We start from the raw sequence: 20,170 nt of genomic DNA, 5'->3' as shown, positions 1-20,170 counted from the left end.
GCAGACAAATCCAGAGATTGCAATAAAGATAGAGGGACCTGAATCTGATGGATAAACGATGCTTGAAAACAGGATGTAGCAGTCAAGTGACTCACTCTTCCAATCATATGCAAAAGCAATAAATCAAATCAAATACATGCAATAAATGAACCTGTTGGCTCAACAAAGGCTGCGTTGTGTGGGCCACCCAGGATGATTCTGACAGTTAAAATAAAGAAAGCATTAAGCAAACTTTTTAATTAAACTAAAACGCTTCAGGCTAGGTATTCTTGTTTGCCTGTCAGTGCTGAGAGAGAGGAAATGAGAGGCATGGGGTTGTGAGTGCAAAGAGCAACTAACATGGAAACTACTGTCTAAAAAGGCAATTAGAAGAGCTGTAAATTCCCAAAAGGCAGGGGGACAATTACTGTAGGCAGAACTAAGCCACCTGGGAAGACAAACAATCTCACAGTGACTCACTTATTATTGTGCATTCCCATTATCTATTCCCCCCATTAGTTCGTCTTCTTATTCTGCATTATGCCTTTAAAAGCCGAGGCCTTCAAGTATCTTCAAGTCTTCGATTGTGGTTTTCGATCACATTGGGTCTGAAATTCATGTGCTGAAATACACGCGCACACACATGCACACAGAAGCACACGCATAGCCTGCCAGGCGTCTGGAGAGTTCCTGGATGATGAAACAAGGATCAGCTAATTATGCCACCTCAGTGAGAAAAGTAATCGTTCTTTATATGGCGTGGTTTTCAGTCCCTGTCACTCTTTCTCAAATTAACTCCTTGTCCTCAAAGGGCACGTACTGCAAAGTTTCAAATGTAGTGCACTCACTTTGTATGATATTTAAGCCAAGAGAGTACATTTCTCTGAAAAAGTATTTGTCAAGTCTTGTGAGGACAACTTGAGCCTCAAGGTGGCCACAGTGTCTAGTGAAGGTGGTAAATATTGTACATGCTTACATGTCTTTGGTGCATATGTATATGCTCACACACAGACACACAATATCCTGCACATGTAATATACACATGTTCAAAATTTCTATATTACACAAACATTAATGGCCTTTAGCTGTGAGTCAGGCCCCCCCCCCTCTCATATCGGTGTCACTAGTGATCAAAAGTGTCAGCATTTTCCTGACATCTGCCATCCCAGCCTCGTGACTATATACCCAGATACCTACTCTCTTGCTCATCATTCCCACCTGTCGTTCACACTCTCACACACACGCAGACACCACACACACAGACAAACAAACACATGAAATTCATTTTCCTTTTCAACAGCTTGCAAACAAGAGTTCCCTGAACAAGAATCTACTAAAATCCTAGTAAGAATCCTTTTACAACAAGCAAGAAAACATTAGGCCACAGAAAAGTTTCCAAGCGAGATCACGCCAGATCTGATTGGCTATGGCAGGGTGACAGCCGAAAGCCCTTGATGGCAATTTTAAGCTGACCGAGCTTAGAGCGGGCTCTGTGGTTCACACCTACCAACCATCAGTGCCCAATGACCATTCCTTATCAGCTATGACATGGATTAGACTATGACTGTTTGTGCTATGGTTGAGAGAGGGAGAGTAGTGAGCTGACCTAGGTGTATCTGTGAGGATCCTGTGGGAGGTTTAATGTTAGGAAGAATGAATGATAAGGAAGAGAGGGGCTGATGCCTGAAAATTAATAACCTGGCTGTGGGTTTTAGGGCTGTGGGTTTTACTGGTATGATGAGGTGGAAGGACTATAGCTAAGGTTAATTGTATATTTTCAAGATTTTGAAGCTAGCAGGCAAACCTGTTTATTCACATTATTACAGGAACACAAGCGCACATGTGGTCTGCATTTAGGGGGTCATACTCATGACATGGCAACTCCCACATAAGACAAAGCACAGTAGGAAATTTAAGGCTGTCAAAACAAACGATGTCCAACGAAAGCACATATACATGCAGACACACTCCTCACACACCCCCATGTAACTTCCAGTGTGCATATCCTTTTGGCTAACCTTACCAATCAGCATGAGAGCTTTGAGTTCAAATAATATGAACAACAGTGTAAAAAAACACTCAGACACTGCACCCGTCGTGAGATTTGCTGCACACACCTGAATATAAGCTGAGAGCAAACAAAAAGAAATAGGAGGAAAAGGTGATCCACAGACAATTTCCTATCATTTAGAGTTTAAATAACAGCACCAATGTTATCAGACAAATTCATATTCTTGTTACTTCAGTATATGAGGCACCGGCTACTTCACATTCCACTACAGGCTCTCAGACAGCTCAGAGACTGTCCTTAGAAGGCCTTGAAAATTAAAGCCTAGTGACATCATCATTTTCGGCACCATCCAGTTTCTATTGTTATTCCATTGTTATTTTCCATCTTGGCCTTTTCAGGATATGTTGAACACCTGATCTTCATTCACGAGGAAGGCTCAGACATGAGGTAAGGAGGGAGGAATAATAATAACCCTGAAAAGGACAAACACAGCTATTTCACTTAATTGGTTTATGAGCATGCTGTAAGAGGAGCTTATCTCTAGAAACGTTTAAACACTTATAAAAATGCTTTGTGTTCAAGCAGTGGAATTTCACATAGCTTTCATTTTAGTTCAAGAAACATTATGGGGATGAGTATACACTTTCCAGATGACATACATGAGTTAAACGTGAGCAGTAATTTCCATGGCATCGATGTACAGGACCATTCCCTTACCTGTTATTACTCCATTATTTCATATTAGACACCAAGACCAGCAGTGTTTCTTGCTTCCTTTGTATCAAAAATCTGGCCAATGCTGCATCAAAGCAGTTTGTGGCCATATAAAACTAATTGCATGGTACTAAAATTCCTGTAGCACTAAAACATCCGAGGCATGTTTCCTACCGAGTGGCATTGTACTGGAGGAAAAACCTGGTCTGTTTTAGATTTGTTTTTTTTATTTAAATGACACTGCAATTAGTGGAGGAGGGAGGGCAAACTTGGGAAGCTGGTGCACTGCTTGATTTAGTTGTGTGTAGCACAAAGACCTTTAACTTCCAAGATAGGCTTTTATCTACAGCAAAGATTTTTTATATCAAAGAGGCATCACAAACAAAAATTATATAAATAAATAAAGAACAAAAGCAAAAAGAACTATTACTTTCAAGGATTGTTACACCCTACTTCAAAACTACTATAATTTATTTTTCCAAGGACTGCAGTCATTGTTTTACTGTCCCAGGAGCAGGACTGGACCGTTCTGAAGCAGACCATCTTCCACAAAACACTAGAGGCTAAGAAAAAGACCTCCATACTCTCTTTTCCCGTCTACCCTCAGTGATCCTGCTTCATATTTCTGTTGCTGCCAAACCCAGAGAAGAAGTGGGACCATGCCCATTTCCTCAGTTACACTTGCCTGCACGCCAGTTACCAAGGTCCTGGGAATCTGAGTGAAAACTTACAAATAAATATTCTTGCCTGGAAACAAGCAAATAAACTTAGATATTTGCTTATTTTATTGTTTAATCTGGATTCTAGTAGAGGAAATAAAGTTCAGTTACAGGTCAACAAACGCTGGGTTTTCTAGCTTGATTCTTTGCAGAAGCCAGCCTCTCTGGGCTATCAGTCCCATGCAGTGGCAGGTACAGTGTGCTGCAGGTATGTCATACGTAGGTGAAGCATAACAACTTACCAACACGCTGAATAATTATACTATACATAAAAAACAGTTTCAGGTCAATTCAGCCCTAGCTTGACCCCCATTGTATATGAACTTACCCTGGAAGGCATCGACATGGAAAGCGATCACATGCTTAATCTCATGGGTGTAGGCCTGAATGTTATGGAGAGTTTCCCGTTTTACAGCAAACTGGTAGCTCTCCTCCATCTTCCGGGTGCAGCAGGATGGGCCTTGGTGCTTACAAAACAACAGATCTGCATCTAAGAAAGTAAAAAAGCAGGTTTAGTTTATTTGCTGTTCTCTTTTTTTGGTCAATCCAAATTTAGACAAGCTATAACGTTAACAGACAGAAGAGCCAGAGGACAGGAAGTGAAAGTCATCATCCATGTTTCCAGCCATAATATTTTCCTGGTAAATATATTGTTGTCTCAATTTGATGTGACTGAGCACATCGGTCATATCAGGATGTACACTGGTGCAATGCAAACACACAAAGGTTTACACACAAGCACAAACACAAATACAAGCAACAACGGTGGGGAATCACATCTATAAAAAAACCTCCTGTTAATCACAATACTCCAGTTCATCAGCTAATACAATAAAAAAAGAACAGTTTAATTACAATTTAATTACAAGCACATAGTTTAGTTCAACTAGAAATTTGTACAGTAGTACTCTACCAGTGTTACCTACTTCTCACCAGTGCTTTTAATACTTTATAAATACAATTACAATGTCACTGAAACGGCCCTTTCCCACATTTATTTGCACAAATGCACATGCTCATTTTCCATTTTCATAATGTATAAGTCTGGTATGATAACTCATTTTACTGGGGGAAGGGCTGAACAGGAGTGGCTGGAGGCAGGTGTTGTAACCAGAGCCTAAAGCATGGCCTAAGGGCAGACCACAAGACCAGTGCCTCACTGTCCAAATCCCACCATGAAACACAATAGGGTTTCATTCTGAATCCCTCTTTCCCTTCTCCTCCCTCCCTCCCTCATCCCCATTTGCCTGGCATATCCTTGTGAGGCCTGGGTGTCTCTTAATTACCCAGTGAGGCTCCATTTGTTCCCATCTCAGAGCCAGATGAGTGAAGTCATAACTGGCTGTCCTGCCCCTTACAGCTCATTATCTCTATCTCTGTAGCAGTCCAGCCCTTCTGTATTGGCCCTGGCTATTATTACATGGAGCCTAATATTGAGATTCTAATCACTTTAAAAGCCCAAATCAAATCAAAACGCTCATATAAAGCTCAAATTGGGTAAACAGACCCAAATTGATCTAACATTTATTTGTTTGCAGAGGGGTAATTTAAACATACACATCCCATCTTCCAACAATGATTGACTTAAAGCTGACATCCTCCACTGCACAAAAGTCATGAACTTTCTGAGAATGAAAAAGTTAAGAACCATCCAGCAACTACTACAGTAAACAACCTTTAAGAAGCAGAGCAAGCATGTGCTTAGAGTTAACTCGTTTGTTCATTTCATACACTTTGGATTAAATAGGTCAGTCACTGTATAGATTTTAAAATCTCCACCCAGTTCGGACCTCTTTAGCGTGGACAAACAGTTGAGTTATAGAACAAATGACATGCAAAAAAAAGCTCAAACTGTTAGTTTTAGAAGTGCTTCACAAACATTTGTAGCGTTTGATCCTGTAATAAAACATCCAATAACAATTTTAGTGTCATTTATTACTCTGGGAAATACTTGAATTAAGCTTAATTTATGCTTATTTGACATTAAAAATACATCAAGTTTTTCTTTAAAGATTTCTGAAAGGACAAAGTATTGTTTTTGCTCCATTTTTAGGCTAAGATTTCCCTATATGTGGTGCATGTCCTCTCTCCGCTTCTGTCCCTGACCCTGCTCAATTCACTGGCTGGCTCCTTCTCTCTTTTGTGTTTGCGTGTTATCTGTGATATGAAAGTAATATCCAGGGACTCATAGTGGAATTCAGCCTGGCTTCTTCGTCCACTGAGCGTAACTGTGTGGAGTAAGTGATACTCAGGAAAACTTTGACTCTTAAAGCCACCGCAGCAGACAGGACAGGCTGACTGTGTACCAAATATACTGAGCCATTTCCTGCAATCAGCCCATGCCACTGCTTTCCCCCCCTGTCGTAGCAAACAACTCCTGAATTTGTTCTTTTTTATCTTTTTGAATATTTATTTGGTGCTTTCTACATGAAGGAGAAGTATGGAACCTGTGAACGCAGGCCCACGACTCACTGAAGTCTACAATACAGGACATATTGTACTGTATGTATCAATTTTCATCTTTGTGAAAATGTTTTAACCATAATGCCTTTGTAATTGCAGTATAGCCAACATACAAATCTTTAAAACCCATCCTATTTCTGTCTTTCATTGCTGCGTGACTGGTTAACATTAAGTCACTTGAATGTAGCATGGGTCTTAAAAGGCTGCTCAGTTACAACATGAATGAAAACTTCTGCAAAGTCAAAAAACAAAAGGACACATTCGGAAAAAGCAACAGTTGATAGCAACAATAGCAAATTTCCCCCATTATACTTGGCAAACTACCCAGCTCTGTCAAAGTGCTTGAGGATGTTGACTTAACAGCAGTTTCCCAATCATGCCTCAAACCTTCAGGTGGAAGGATTCATATGTTGCACAGTGTCAACGCTGTTGCCTTTAAGGCATTCCTGCATAAAATCACATCTATATATAATTTTTTTGTCATTTGGCTCTACGTCGTCACAGTGCATTTTGAATCAGATAACCCAAATTTGAGCTTAACAAACTCAAGCAAAAACTTTGTAGGATTTACAGCCGTTTTATTTTATTATTTATTTTATTGCTGGGAAATAAGTAAGTGTCCAGATTTTGTTTCTCTTTTCCTCTATGATATAAAACAGCAATTGTCTCTGCAATCTCAGCCACGGCTCGCAGCTTTACACAAGTATCGTGGTGGTCACTCAGTACTGACCCTTCATTATGTAATTGTTAATTTTTTGTAACCTTGTTATGAGTTTGCAATCTTTGTTCATCTTCATGATGCTGTTTCTGTCTAATTAAGTGCTACTTTTTTAAATTCCTTACACAAACTTTTGCAAATCAGTGACTCCAATTCTTGATTACTTACCAGTGATCCCTTTTCAACTGCTATGCCCTTGTAAGTACAAATACATTTTTTATTAATGAATGAATGAATAATGAATACTTATGTACTGATGATTTTCTTTGTACCATCAAAAACACATTGCAAGGGTGCTGGAAAAACTTCTTTCACAGCGCATCTGCCTCCACCTCACCCTATCCCTATCATCTTCCTCTGTCAACCTCTGCATGTTTGACTTCCATGAACCTCCTACCTGGCGACTCTGGGTTTTTTTTTTTTGCCTTATATACTGTATTTCCACATATGTTTGCACATGTTTCAATAAAGCACTCTGCCCATTCCAGCTTAGCTTCCTGTCTTTTTATTAGTGCCAGCCTCTCCAAACTATACACCACTCTACTACCTCCACTCCACCCAAAAATGAATTAATTCATTGATTAACTGCATATTTAGTATATCTTGAAAATCTACAAGAACTGATAAACTCTCATACCAGCCTTTCCAGGCAATCAGAATGTTATATAAGAAACATGCAGAGAATACTGCGGTGCAGAAATACAGCAAGATTTTCTTTGTACACGGTCTACAAGTTGAAGGTATGTATTTTTTATGTGATTCTACACGCAATCCAATTGGCCATTATACTGAGCTCTGTAATTAGTGCCTAATCTACATACTGCTCATTCTGCCTGGCTGAACTTTAACACACCCCTCTAGACGTCAACTTTGATTTCTAATCCCCTTAATTGTCCTCAGATGACAAATACCTCTGGGGTAATTTACCATTAATGACATGGCTCAGGGGTCTTGATTTGTTAGCCATGATCCCTTCAGCAACATCTCAGCACCCTTCATTGAACAAGCCAAAACATCTGAGTGAAGAAACTCTACTGCTGTTTACCACTGTTCACATGCCACGCCTATGTAGTACTAAAGTATCACATTTGAGTTTTCTACAGTATAATGCTTAGAAGAAGAAGATATGTTGCACCAACTCTGGTACTAATTTATTCATAGGTAGCTCACATCGCCTCAGTATGGTATGGAAATGTTGTTTGGATTTGGTATGCACTAATGAGCAGGTGGTTTGTGGTTTCCTGATACTGCTGTTTTTTTTTCTAATATTTTTCTGAGAACAAGAATAACTTTGTTAGAAAGTGAGAAAGTGAGTAATTAATGCAGTTACCCTTCTCCTGCCTCAGGAAGTTAGTTCCCTTTGAAATCCAAAGATCCACTGAACTTTCAGGATATTTGCTCTATACAGATTTGTGATGCTTTGGATAGGCCATGTTGAACCCAAACACATTTCAAAAGGGTCTCTGCCACATACCTGCATTTTTGGACTACTTTGAAACTCAAATGAAATGTTTAACTTTCCCATACCCCAATCTGGAACAGCCTACAGTGAGAGTCTAAAGAGTCTAAAACCACACTAAAGGGCACAGACAGAGCAGAAAGAGAGATGTTAGGCTGGCAGGCAAACAGATGCAACCTGATGAAGCAGCATAATATCAGATGGGCATGCTTGTTTATTTTTCTGTTGATCATAATCAAGTAGTTGATACATACTAAATACTGATATTCAAGCTTGTTGCAATTGCAAAAACTTTCTTGTTGCCTTATATACTATATTTCCATGCATGTCCTAACATGTTTTAATAAATCACTCTACTTATTTTCCATTTTCCTAGGAAAATATAAAGAAATGTGAGGTGGCTTGAGACTTTGCACAGTACTGTACATGGTTATATTTGAGAGGTAGATAAAATGACATCATAAAATCACATTTTCTCCCACCACATAAGTGAGCCAGGAGGGTAACGTAGACCACAATCATCTGAAACACAAGACTGGGTCAGACTGAAATCCAATAAGATGGGAAAACCTACTCAGACAGGGTAATCTCACCTTCAGTCTGGACAGCACTGGCTGGAGTATCTAAGTAAAGAGATCAAAGACCATGCAAGATTTTTATTTTATTTTTACGATTTTACATCCTCAGTTTTAAGAAACTGGAGATTTTGGGTTTTTTATGTTGTTATTTGTTTGATTTTCATTCCAACTTGGGGGAAAAAATGGTTGAGAAACTGCCAGACAGAAAATGGACTAGTGCTCAATAAAGTCTGTATGGAGTAGGTGTGCTCCATGTGTGCACAGCTTCAGTAAGAGAAGCCAAGTTAAAAAAGTAATCAACATAGCCAGAGCCAATCAAAGACTGTGGTGCACTTTGAGAGCTTGCCAAAGCCTTTAACACTGTAAACGGTTAAGGATGTGGCGACATGTGATAACACACTGAGTTCCCGTTCGCCTTTCTATTAACACGGCCTCACCCCTTTTGCATTAAACACACAAGACACTTTCTCTTTCTCTCTAAAACAGTTGTTAATGACTCAGTGAATTAGCGTGGCGATACGAAAATGGGAGGGAAACGTGAGTGTGGTGCGCATACAATCCTGATCAAATAGCTTGCTTAAAAGGTTTTAACTGAGCTGTAAAATACTTTGATCATATCTAAAGAATTTATCCAGGAACCCAATTCATCAAGTTATGTGTCTGCGAGCAGCACTTCTTGCTGTCTACTTTCCAAATGATCTATCTCCAAAAGGGTTATATCAGCATGCCGTAGTAATCACAGTATGGAGTGTTTGGCTCTCCACCACTGCACCTAAGAGGCCATAAATCAGAGGATAAGCAACTTCATGTCACTGATTATCAAAGTTCCTTTGATGATGAATCCAGCATTGAGACAGTCTCTCCTTACACTATAAATTGTAGCCAGGGGAATAAATATTGTCTAAAAAGCAAATTGTTTGGTAATGAAACATCATATTGGTGTTAATATAAATTTGAAAACATCAAAGTTCTTTTAAAGTCTCCTCAATTAATTCAGCCAGTCCTTACATCTTATATTACTCACTTGGGTTTTACACAGAATTATTGCTTCATCAATGCAGTTTTAATTTCATAATTAAAGAATATGAGTCCTTCTTACGCCACAACTTAATTCACTTGTGCTGTCCTTGAAAACAAGAAATACAGACTAAACAAATCTGCAGAAAACATCTCTACTGTAAAGTACATCTATCTGAAACGGGATCATTCAATTGGACGGACCTCTGGCTGCCACACTCCTGCCACTTTGTGAGAAATCAGTTCACCACACATGAAATGCAGCACTGTATCCTAAAGCAAATATCAGACTGTGAAAAGCACTGAAGTCTTGCCACTTCAAATTTCAAGCGTTGCTTTTGTTGGCGTTTCATCTGAGAACTGAAGCAGAGTAGCATAATTGTGTACACATACACACATATACACCAGATCTTACACTCTGACAACCCCATCCATTGGTGAGCACTTTGAAGACAAGACTGCATCTAACCCAAAACACCCACTCAAAGAAAAAAAGAAAAGAAAAACAAGCTGTAAGCCCAAAATGCAACAGTGAAACTAAAGCAATGTTTTATTAACTTATGGTCCAGACTAAGGAGTTACAACTGCCTCATTCTGCAAAATTAAAACTGTTACAGTTAAGAAGAAAGACCATTTCATACCATCGCATCGCTCTGTGTAACATCTTTTATTCTCAGGTGGCAGAATGAGATATTTATGTAGCTTCTTTGAGAAGCTGAGCGTGCAAAAGTTTGTGACAGAAGTCTTGTCTCAGACTGCTGACGTGCTTGGAAGGTCCTTTCGTTGTCATTAAGCGCTAACTACTGCTTGCAAAGGAATATTCTCTGTTGCTAATAGTGACACCCTACTAAACAAACATATCGAGTGGTTTGGATGCACCTCTTGGTATGTTTACCACTCAGCTATCAGTTGCACTTCTCCCAGTTACAGCATGCAGACTCTAACTGGTTGATACTTAAGCTGCCACCAACCTGCATGTGACTACTGCACTGAGCATTCTGGCCTGCAGCAATATACAGACATTGAATGCCAAATAATGATCACCTCTGGTCAAATAACATACCGGTAACTGATTTTTGCAGTGACAAGATAAAAATGCCTCATGCAGCAGACATACATCAAATGTTTTAGTAATAATAACAGTACCAATAACATAACACACACACACACAAAAAGAGTAGAATAGGGTGAAAAGGACATACTGATGACTGTTAAACATAGGAGATTGCTTTGTTGAATTAAAATATATGCATTTAGCAGCCACATTCTTCTGCAACTCTGTGTATTTAAGCATGGTCAAGACAAACTGAGCATCAGAAAGGAGAAAGAAAGGTGATTTAAGTGACTTGAACGTGGCATGGCTGTTGGTGCCAGATGGGTTGGAGTGAGTATTTCAGAAATTGCTGATCTACTGGGATTTTCCCACACAACCATCTCTGGGGTTTACAGAGAAAGGTCTGAAAAGGAGAAAGGATCCAGTGTGTGGCAGCTATCTGGATTAGAATGGCCCTACTTCTTCAAAATGATAGGAAGGCAATGGCAACTCAAATAACCACTGTTTACAACCAAGATAAAGAGAAGAGCATATCTGAAAGCATAGCACAGAAGCAGAAGATCACACCAGGTGCCACTCCTGCCAGCTAAGTAAAGAAAACTGAGCCTATAATTCACCCACGCCCACCAAAATTAAAAAATAGAAGTCTGTCAGAATTGGTCAAATCAAATCTGCCTTATATTAGGCTGGTGTTGGTGTAATGATGTGGGTCTAATAGTAAAATGCAACATGTCACAAAGCTGAGATCACCTCAACCTGGTTTCTGGAGCATGCCAGTGAGTTCACTGCACTCAAATGGCCTCCACAGTTACCAGATCTCAGCCCTTAGAGCACCTTTGAGCTGTGGCACAACAGGAAATTCTCATCATGGATGGGTCGCAACTGTGTGATGCTATCATATCAGCATTAAACCAATTTTAAAAATCCCTGAGGAACGTTTCAGCAACTTGCTGAATCTGTGTTATGCATAATTAAGGCATTGTGAAGGCAAAGTGTAACTAATATAGTGGCCAGTGACTGCATATAGTCACTGGCCACTAATTTGCTCCATCTTAAAACTGACACCATCCTTATTTAATAGTGACAACATATCACAGTATTACTACCAAAAAAGCAAAATTACCACAGCAGGACTAATGTCTAAACTGGTTTATAAACGTCTCCAAGAAAAGATTGAACTGATGTTTATCCTCATAAATTAACTCTTTTTGTTTTTCTATTATTCTTTTTCGGTGTGCAGGAGGAAAGCACAGACCCCAAAACCTTTAAGGCTTTTAAAACAGTTTCCAAGCACTGCTGTAGCTATGTAGAGAAATTATTCATATAAAACGCTCTAAGTTTGTGTGAGTCAATCTTTAATAATTGCAAAGAAACCAGGAGATTTCAAATCAATCACTATTTTCACTGTCCTCATCATATGATACTATTTGCGTCACACTCGATCTGTTGTAGCTCACAAACCCTGTCTCAGCTGGATGGCACGTGAACCTGCAAATTTTATAATATTAGACCAATTAATATCAGACAAGACTCACACATATATGAATAGCTTAAATGTGTACATAATAGCTGAGAGATATGATTTATAAAGAAAACACAAACGCAAGAATGCAAGATGACAGACATATTTGACTTGAAAGAACAGACAAACATGTTCAGACAGACTTCACTCACTTTAAGATCATGTCAGATTTGTCGGTATGTTACACTGTTTAGAACAGAAATCATCCTAGGAAAGTGGACACGCAATCCATCGTATTATTATATACACATGCTCTGGTCGAAACTATTTCAAAATTCTCCATCTAATATGACCAATATGGTAAAAACAAGATAGATGCAATATCTTCTTTCACCTCAGTGAACTTTTAACTCTTATAAGGCCATTCACAGTGATCCACATTCGCAAGAGCAATGTAATCGATATCAGGAGCCCATTCATTAAAGGACTTTTATTTATTTATTTTTTAAATTAAAGTCAAATCCTGGGCTGATTTAACATGACATCATCTACACCTTTTAAGTATGGCGTTTGCTTTAGTGTTATGACTTCACTCGTTTTAAGACTAAAATGCTTCTGGAAAGCTATCAGACGCACATAGTGCGCTTTAGCCAAAGTGCTCCACGCCATGGGTGCCAAACCCACTCGCTCACCTGTGACAGGTGTCTCCGGTACCCGGTTCAGCGGCCCGACCTGCTGGAAAGCGGTCCTCACTTCATAACAGCTGTACGTGTCCACGTCGATCACTTTCACCGCAAACGTGAGCAGCGAGAAAATCCAAAAGCATCCGACAGAGTTTACGCGTGGGCATATTCCTCGCGACATTGCCGCATCTCACACCAGGTATCCTCGTGGATAGCGTACTGTAACCTGACTGTAAACTGTGTGACAAGGTTGGGAAGAAGAAGAAAAAAAGACGGTACGTGTGTCTAATGAAGCGACGATTAGTTTAAACATCTGACAAACTTCTCCGTCTGGTTTTCACATTATTGGTGAGTGTGACCGCCTCACAGCAGAGATTCGGGGTCTTCTCCTGGACAGAGGAAGAGTGGTGTGGGCTAAACCCTCTCTGTCCCGCGCTTAACACTTTGCATTGGTCTACTGCCTGCATGCCTATTTCCAAAGCCTTGCGCACTTTCCCCTCCCTTGCATTTTACTTCAGCTAAGTGCCCTTACTTAAACTCACTTCAACACTGCTACAGCAGATCGAAGCGTCTCTATCCCTTATGACATTCTAAATCCTTAATAGTAAAATATTTAAGATGCCACTTGCTATCAGTGCTCTAGCACACTAGACTTAGGGTAATATTTAGGCTAAATGGACCTCTCACCAGCATAATATCTTTAAGACACACAGAAAATTAAATGAATGTGGGGTTAAAGATGACCAGACATTCTGTTCAATTTGAAAGTATCACAACTGGCTCCCAGTAGATTCTACCTGCATTAAGGAGCGCTGGGATAGAGCTTTACTTGTTTAATTTACATTGGCGCCATCTTCTGGCGAAATGTTTAGTAGATGTGGTGGTGGCATCAAGTGTTCCAAAAAAAACTGTTACAAAAGATGTCGATTATTAATAAATAGCAAATTAAAATTAGATGGAATGAAAACAATGCAATATGAAGTGCTTGTTAGAGCTACTTTTTTATTGCATATATTTTAACATGCGACTGTGTGGGGACATGTATTGGTTTACACATCGGCCTAAAAGACAAAAGCTCCCTGATTTAAACCTGGCAGGAGACACATTGGATTAGGGTTGTGTAAAAATGTGCAAAAAATCATACAACTGCTGTAGTGAGCAATTATGAAGAAGGGTAAAGCTGCAAGGAGTTCATTTTAATCTGAAAACTTTTCTGTAATAATTACATCTGCTAATATTTTTGTGGCACAAATGATTGAAAAGAAAATCTTCTTAGGGAGTTGAATCCATTGTTTTCTTGACCAAAGAGGGGATGTACTTACTTTTTCCGATGACTGCATATAGTCACAGTGTAAATGTCACCCAATGAAACCATCTTCAAAGCTTGATGTAAGAAAAGCAAATGGCGTGCAGCGCAGGGGGTGATGACTATGACACCTCAGAAACAGTTCAATGGGAGCACCTGTAAAGAATTTGGTCACTATGGTTTCTGAGCATCAATAACAGCTCACTCACAAAAAAAATTCCCAATAGTATATTAAAAAATGTTTTAACAAGTGCACATCAACAGAATGTCAGCTCTTTAAATGATGGTATGTTTTAGGTCAATACCTAAAATTATATTTGTGACTTTATACTTTACTTTTTTTGTAAGATCTGACCACACCATGTCAGCATAGATAATGTTGTATATAAACAGAGAATTCCCTTGTTTTTTCCCTCAGTTTATTGATGTTTTGGGGCTTTTTTTTTCTTTTCTTTTTTTTTTACCCCTGCCGCTTTATTAGTTACACTTTTTCATTTCCAGCACCTTGATGAATCTACGCCATGAATAATTAAGCCAGCTCTAAAAGCAAAAAGGGGTCCAACCTGGTTCCAGCAAGGGGTACCTAATAGACTGATCAGTAATTGTATTTATTTATCATTTTATTGTTATCTGAATGTTGGCCTGAATAAAGGTACGATTCTGAGTTCCACAATAAGATTGCACTTCAGTCCAGTTCACTTGTTCTGAACTAAACAACTGTGTAGGGGAGTTATATGAACCCTAGTAATGAGAAGATTCAGACTATATAGCATATGGTCCTGGTACCATACCCTTCCTGTCTAGTTTATAGATACTAACAGCACTGGCTCATTGCTATGTAAAGTAGAGCAAAAGACTGCTTGGCAATTAGGTATACTGTTAGGGAAATACTGGAGAATTATTGATTCAGAGGTCATGTTCTGCCCCCAGTAGCGTTGTAGAGTCTAGTAACACAAATACACATTACTAGAATGCCCTACCTTCCTACATAAATACATTTTTTAACTGGAAGCTGTAGCTGTATGTCTTGGCCATACTCTCCAGCTCAAAGGTATTTGCTTCAGGTCTCAATATGGATTATGTACATGGTCAATAAACATACTAACAATACTACTACAAGTAATAATAGCAGTAATAATATTAAAATCAGATCCATGTCTACAAGAAAATAATCTGTCACTAAGAAATTGCTTGAAGTGAAAGGCAGTTGCTGGTATGAAAAACATTACATTTTATAAACAAGTTTAGCAGTTTTGGGTCTGTCTTTGTTCTCAGATGTATGAGTATTGCTCAAAGTAACCTGGGGTAATTTGAGACAACTACTGGAGATAACATTAAAATTCTGCATTCTGAAATTCTTTGGTGGAGGTAATGGCATATTTTCTTAATTGTGCAAAAGTATGTTCACAAGAAGATGAATTATGAAGTTTCTCACCAGGTAGTTATATACTCCTGCGCCCCTTATGTATAAAGCTTGTGAAAGTTTAACACAGACAAAAAAAAAATACCCCCAAAAATCAGCTGAGTCTCAGAATTAATGCTACTAAACTGCTCAAACACCTGTTCAAGCTAGCTAATAAACACGACTAGCTGTGTTTTTGCAAGGATGCTAGCAGGTAGCGCAGTCTTACAATAAAACAAGCGAGGTAGAAGATTTGGGGGGCTTGAAAATCTGCCATTATTTACAAAAATTGACAGCTATGACTGCTATGATTATAAGCAAACTAGGGCTTGGACCATACACTACTCTACACAGGTGTTGCTAAGCTAGCGTAATGAACGCTGAACAACAAGAAAGGTGAGAGATGAATATTTCCCCACCTATGCACTCACACACGCACGCACACACATTTGGCCACTGATGTTTACACACAGATAGACAAAGATATGCAGAGTGCAAAGGTTGTTGGGAAAAGGTAAGAAATAATGAGTTTCTGCTATTTTTACAGCAGATGGCGCCAGTCACCTAACTTGTCCTCTTTCAGATGACATTCAGTCCCCATTTACCCGCAGGTTTTCTCTACAAACATGTATCACAGTATAACAAAAAGCTCAACTGGAGGCACGAGAATACCATGTTTTGTTCTTTTTTTTTTTTAATTTTCGATCGTGTGTTTTCAAAAAACAAACAAACATCTGAACTGAAATAATCTCCTGTATTCTAACACAGCTGTGAGCAGTGAGTCATCTGTCACCTCTGGTATTCTCACAGTCATTTTAGGATGAGACAGACATGATAAATAACATCAGCTGGTGATTACAGAAGAACAATATGTTCTAGTATGTACAGTGCACCGTAACTAGAAACCAAACCTCAACCAAATCATGTCGTGTTAAAAACTGATGTATCTGATCCCGTTGAACTCAGTTCTGTCTTATGACTTATGTGAAACGACCAGGAAGCTGCAGCAATTATGTTTGTCATTTGTCCTCATGCTGTGTCTGAGACCAGCAGCTAGTACACCGTCTGTGGGGGCTTTAGCCCATCAGTCCTGGCCCTCTAAACTGGGGATTTAAGGGGCTTACAGGGGGCTAAACCCCCAAGATTGGAGCCCTCAACCGCCTGTTTGAGAGATTACAGTCTTCAGTCTCTTATTTTCACCTCTCTGTCTTGGTGGAACAGCGGGAAGTGCGGAGGGTGGTCGTTAGAGACATGCCTCAGCTTGACATCTCCAGAGAGAGGAAGTGCAGATAATTGTTGTGTTAGTGTTAAGAAGGTTGATGAAGACTTTTAAAAACAAAACAAAAAAAAACAACAACTTTCAAACTAAAAAGCTTTTTAACATTTCTAACTATATTGAGTTTGGAGATGGGAAGAGGTGTATATTATTGTATGCACATATGGATCAAGGCCGTATGTAAAAAAATATATATATATAATTTCTACTCCTATAATAAACAATTAGGTTAAAACATTTACAGTGGGGCAAAAAAGTATTTAGTCAGCCACCGATTGTGCAAGTTCCCCCACTTAAAATGATGACAGAGGTCAGTAATTTGCACCAGAGGTACACTTCAACTGTGAGAGACCGAATGTGAAAAAAAAATCCATGAATTCACATGGTAGGATTTGTAAAGAATTTATTCGTAAATCAGGGTGGAAAATAAGTATTTGGTCACCTCAAACAAGGAAGATCTCTGGCTCTCACAGACCTGTAACGTCTTCTGTAAGAAGCTTTTCTGTCCCCCACTCGTTACCTGTATGAATGGCACCTGTTTGAACTCATCATCTGTATAAAAGACACCTGTCCACAGCCTCAAACAGTCAGACTCCAAACTCCGCCATGGCCAAGACCAAAGAGCTTTCGAAGGACACCAGGAAAAGTATTGTAGACCTGCACCAGACTGGGAAGAGTGAATCTACAATAGGCAAGCAGCTTGGTGTGAAAAAATCAACTGTGGGAGCAATCATCAGAAAATGGAAGACATACAAGACCACTGATAATCTCCCTCGATCTGGGGCTCCACGCAAGATCTCATCCCGTGGGGTCAAAATGATCATGAGAACGGTGAGCAAAGATCCCAGAACCACACGGGGGGACCTGGTGAATGACCTGCAGAGAGCTGGGACCAAAGTAACAAAGGTCACCATCAGTAACACACTACAACGGCAGGTAATCAAATCCCGCAGTGCCAGACGTGTTCCGCTGCTGAAGCCAGTGCATGTCCAGGCCCGTCTGAAGTTTGCCAGAGAGCACATGGATGATACAGCAGAGGATTGGGAGAATGTCATGTGGTCAGATGAAACCAAAGTAGAACTTTTTGGTATAAACTCAACTCGTCGTGTTTGGAGGAAGAAGAATACTGAGTTGCATCCCAAGAACACCATACCTACTGTGAAGCATGGGGGTGGAAACATCATGCTATGGGGCTGTTTTTCTGCCAAGGGGACAGGACGACTGATCCGTGTTAAGGACAGAATGAATGGGGCCATGTATCGTGAGATTTTGAGTCAAAACCTCCTTCCATCAGTGGGAACTTTGAAGATGAAACGAGGCTGGGTCTTCCAACATGACAATGATCCAAAACACACCGCCCGGGCAACAAAGGAGTGGCTCCGTAAGAAGCATTTGAAAGTCCTGGAGTGGCCTAGCCAGTCTCCAGACCTCAACCCCATAGAAAATCTGTGGCGGGAGTTGAAAGTCCGTGTTGCTTGGCGACAGCCCCAAAACATCACTGCTCTCGAGAAGATCTGCATGGAGAAATGGGCCAAAATACCAGCTACTGTGTGTGCAAACCTGGTAAAGACCTATAGTAAACGTTTGACCTCTGTTATTGCCAACAAAGGTTATGTTGCAAAGTATTGAGTTGTATTTTTGTTATTGACCAAATACTTATTTTCCACCCTGATTTACGAATAAATTCTTTACAAATCCTACCATGTGGATTCATGGGTTTTTTTTTCACATTCTGTCTCTCACAGTTGAAGTGTACCTCTGGTGCAAATTACTGACCTCTGTCATCATTTTAGGTGGGGGAACTTGCACAATCGGTGGCTGACTAAATACTTTTTTGCCCCACTGTATATAAAAAAACACTTTTACTTATGGAAGTCGCCTCTTTTCCTTTTTCCTCAAATGCAAGTTTATTATAATAATTAAGTAAGAATCAAGTTCACACTATTAAATCATAGTATAAGACATGCAAGTCTTTAAGACTATATGAAACACTGACATTTACTCTGTTATTTTCTGCTTCTCCTCCATTTGGGAGTGGTCAGATGTCTGCAGATTGCTGGTCAGAGCATGAAGCTTATGCTCTATTTCTCTCTTAGAGATGTGAGGAATGGAAGTAAGCCATGCTGCATCTTTAATGGGAGTCTGACATCTTTAGTGCCGCTGTCTCACTATCTGTCTTGCCAGTGCCTTCTTCAGCATCACCTTCATGGCACTTCCAGAGCGGACAGAATACAGAGAATGCCACAAAGCATCACAGGCCCTTTTAGGCATATGAATACCGCCTCACGCACTGTTGAGAAGTAGAAATCATTTTCTAGTTTTAGATAGCAAGAAACAGCACCTAATAAATCACGGGAAAGAATTGAAATGATTCTGTCTCCTCAGTGACATTTAATTGATTGGCATAATGGTTTTTATAGACTCTTCATTAGCCTGTTACAGCACTGAATCAATGCAACATCATTACAAGCATGATTGAACTGAGTACCAGGCATCTGCTGCAGGGCACATTGGTCTCTGTTTGTACAGTCATTAATGTCTCACTACACACATGAACTGGCAAGGTTATATACTTTACAAGTGACTTGAATCTGAATGACTGAGTGCATTTTATTGGCTTGATACTAAATGAGGAGGATGTAGTCTAAGCGCTAAATTGACAACAACAACAAACAAAGGACATCTATTGTTCACTAAATAGGGGTAAAAATGCATCGTGTCCACTGGAAATATTTATTGACTTTGTTATTGTCACATTTAAAATTCTGTTTTCGTTTAATTAGCTTTTTTCCCCCTCAAAATTTAGCATACAACAACTGCCACTGAACCTAAGCAACTTTAAGCTCATGCAAATGTAACCTTATATTTAGTCTTGCAATGATTGAAAAAAATAAGGTGTTAAGAGACGATTAAATTAAATTAAGAGAAATGATTATGGAATCTAGACATCAGCATAACCACACCAAAAGCTTTAAATTGTGTTCTTTATTTCCACAGTGCAAAAATGATATATTCATTATCACAATCTAACCACCTTACTTCATTTCAATTCAGTAAAACTTGCTTTTAAGCATCTATTTAGGCATTCTTAATGCATTTTTATGCAAGTCATTGTGTGTCTGTAAGCGTGCGTGTACTGAAAAGTTAGAGGAATTGTATCCTATTTCACCCTCCATTCTGTCCCAGAGGGAGTGTCCTCCACTGTTCACAAAACAAAGTACTCCTGCGCACGTGGTGGAAAAATTAGTTTAACCCATTCACCCCTGAGATTTCCATACAGTCTGTGTTCATTGAGCTCCGATAGGATCTAAATACTTCTTTTGAGAAGT

At 39.5% G+C, this 20,170-nt stretch overlaps 2 protein-coding genes across 4 annotated transcripts in view; both read right to left on the bottom strand.

Moving 5' to 3' along the window:
- The window catches only part of gpc5c (glypican 5c), a 106,766-nt gene extending 93,427 nt beyond the window's left edge, over positions 1-13,339 (bottom strand). Inside the window, exons 1-2 of one of the 2 annotated variants that reach the window (XM_026148957.2) lie at positions 12,867-13,339; positions 3,752-3,913 (exon numbers count right to left, since the gene is read on the bottom strand). In XM_026148957.2, the coding sequence (XP_026004742.2) occupies positions 3,752-3,913; positions 12,867-13,038 (334 nt within the window). In that variant the 5' untranslated portion in view covers positions 13,039-13,339. The remainder of the gene's footprint in view (positions 1-3,751; positions 3,914-12,866) is intronic. The other variant, XM_026148956.2, reaches the window with a different exon arrangement.
- LOC113010977 (ephrin type-B receptor 1-B) overlaps positions 1-20,170 on the bottom strand; it is a 436,216-nt gene that overhangs the window by 364,031 nt on the left and 52,015 nt on the right. The window lies entirely within an intron of this gene.

This window comes from Astatotilapia calliptera, chromosome 18, assembly GCF_964374335.1.
Source record: "Astatotilapia calliptera chromosome 18, fAstCal68.1, whole genome shotgun sequence".
Taxonomy (NCBI): Eukaryota; Metazoa; Chordata; class Actinopteri; order Cichliformes; family Cichlidae; genus Astatotilapia; species Astatotilapia calliptera.
This window is presented reverse-complemented; position numbering and strand designations above follow the sequence as displayed.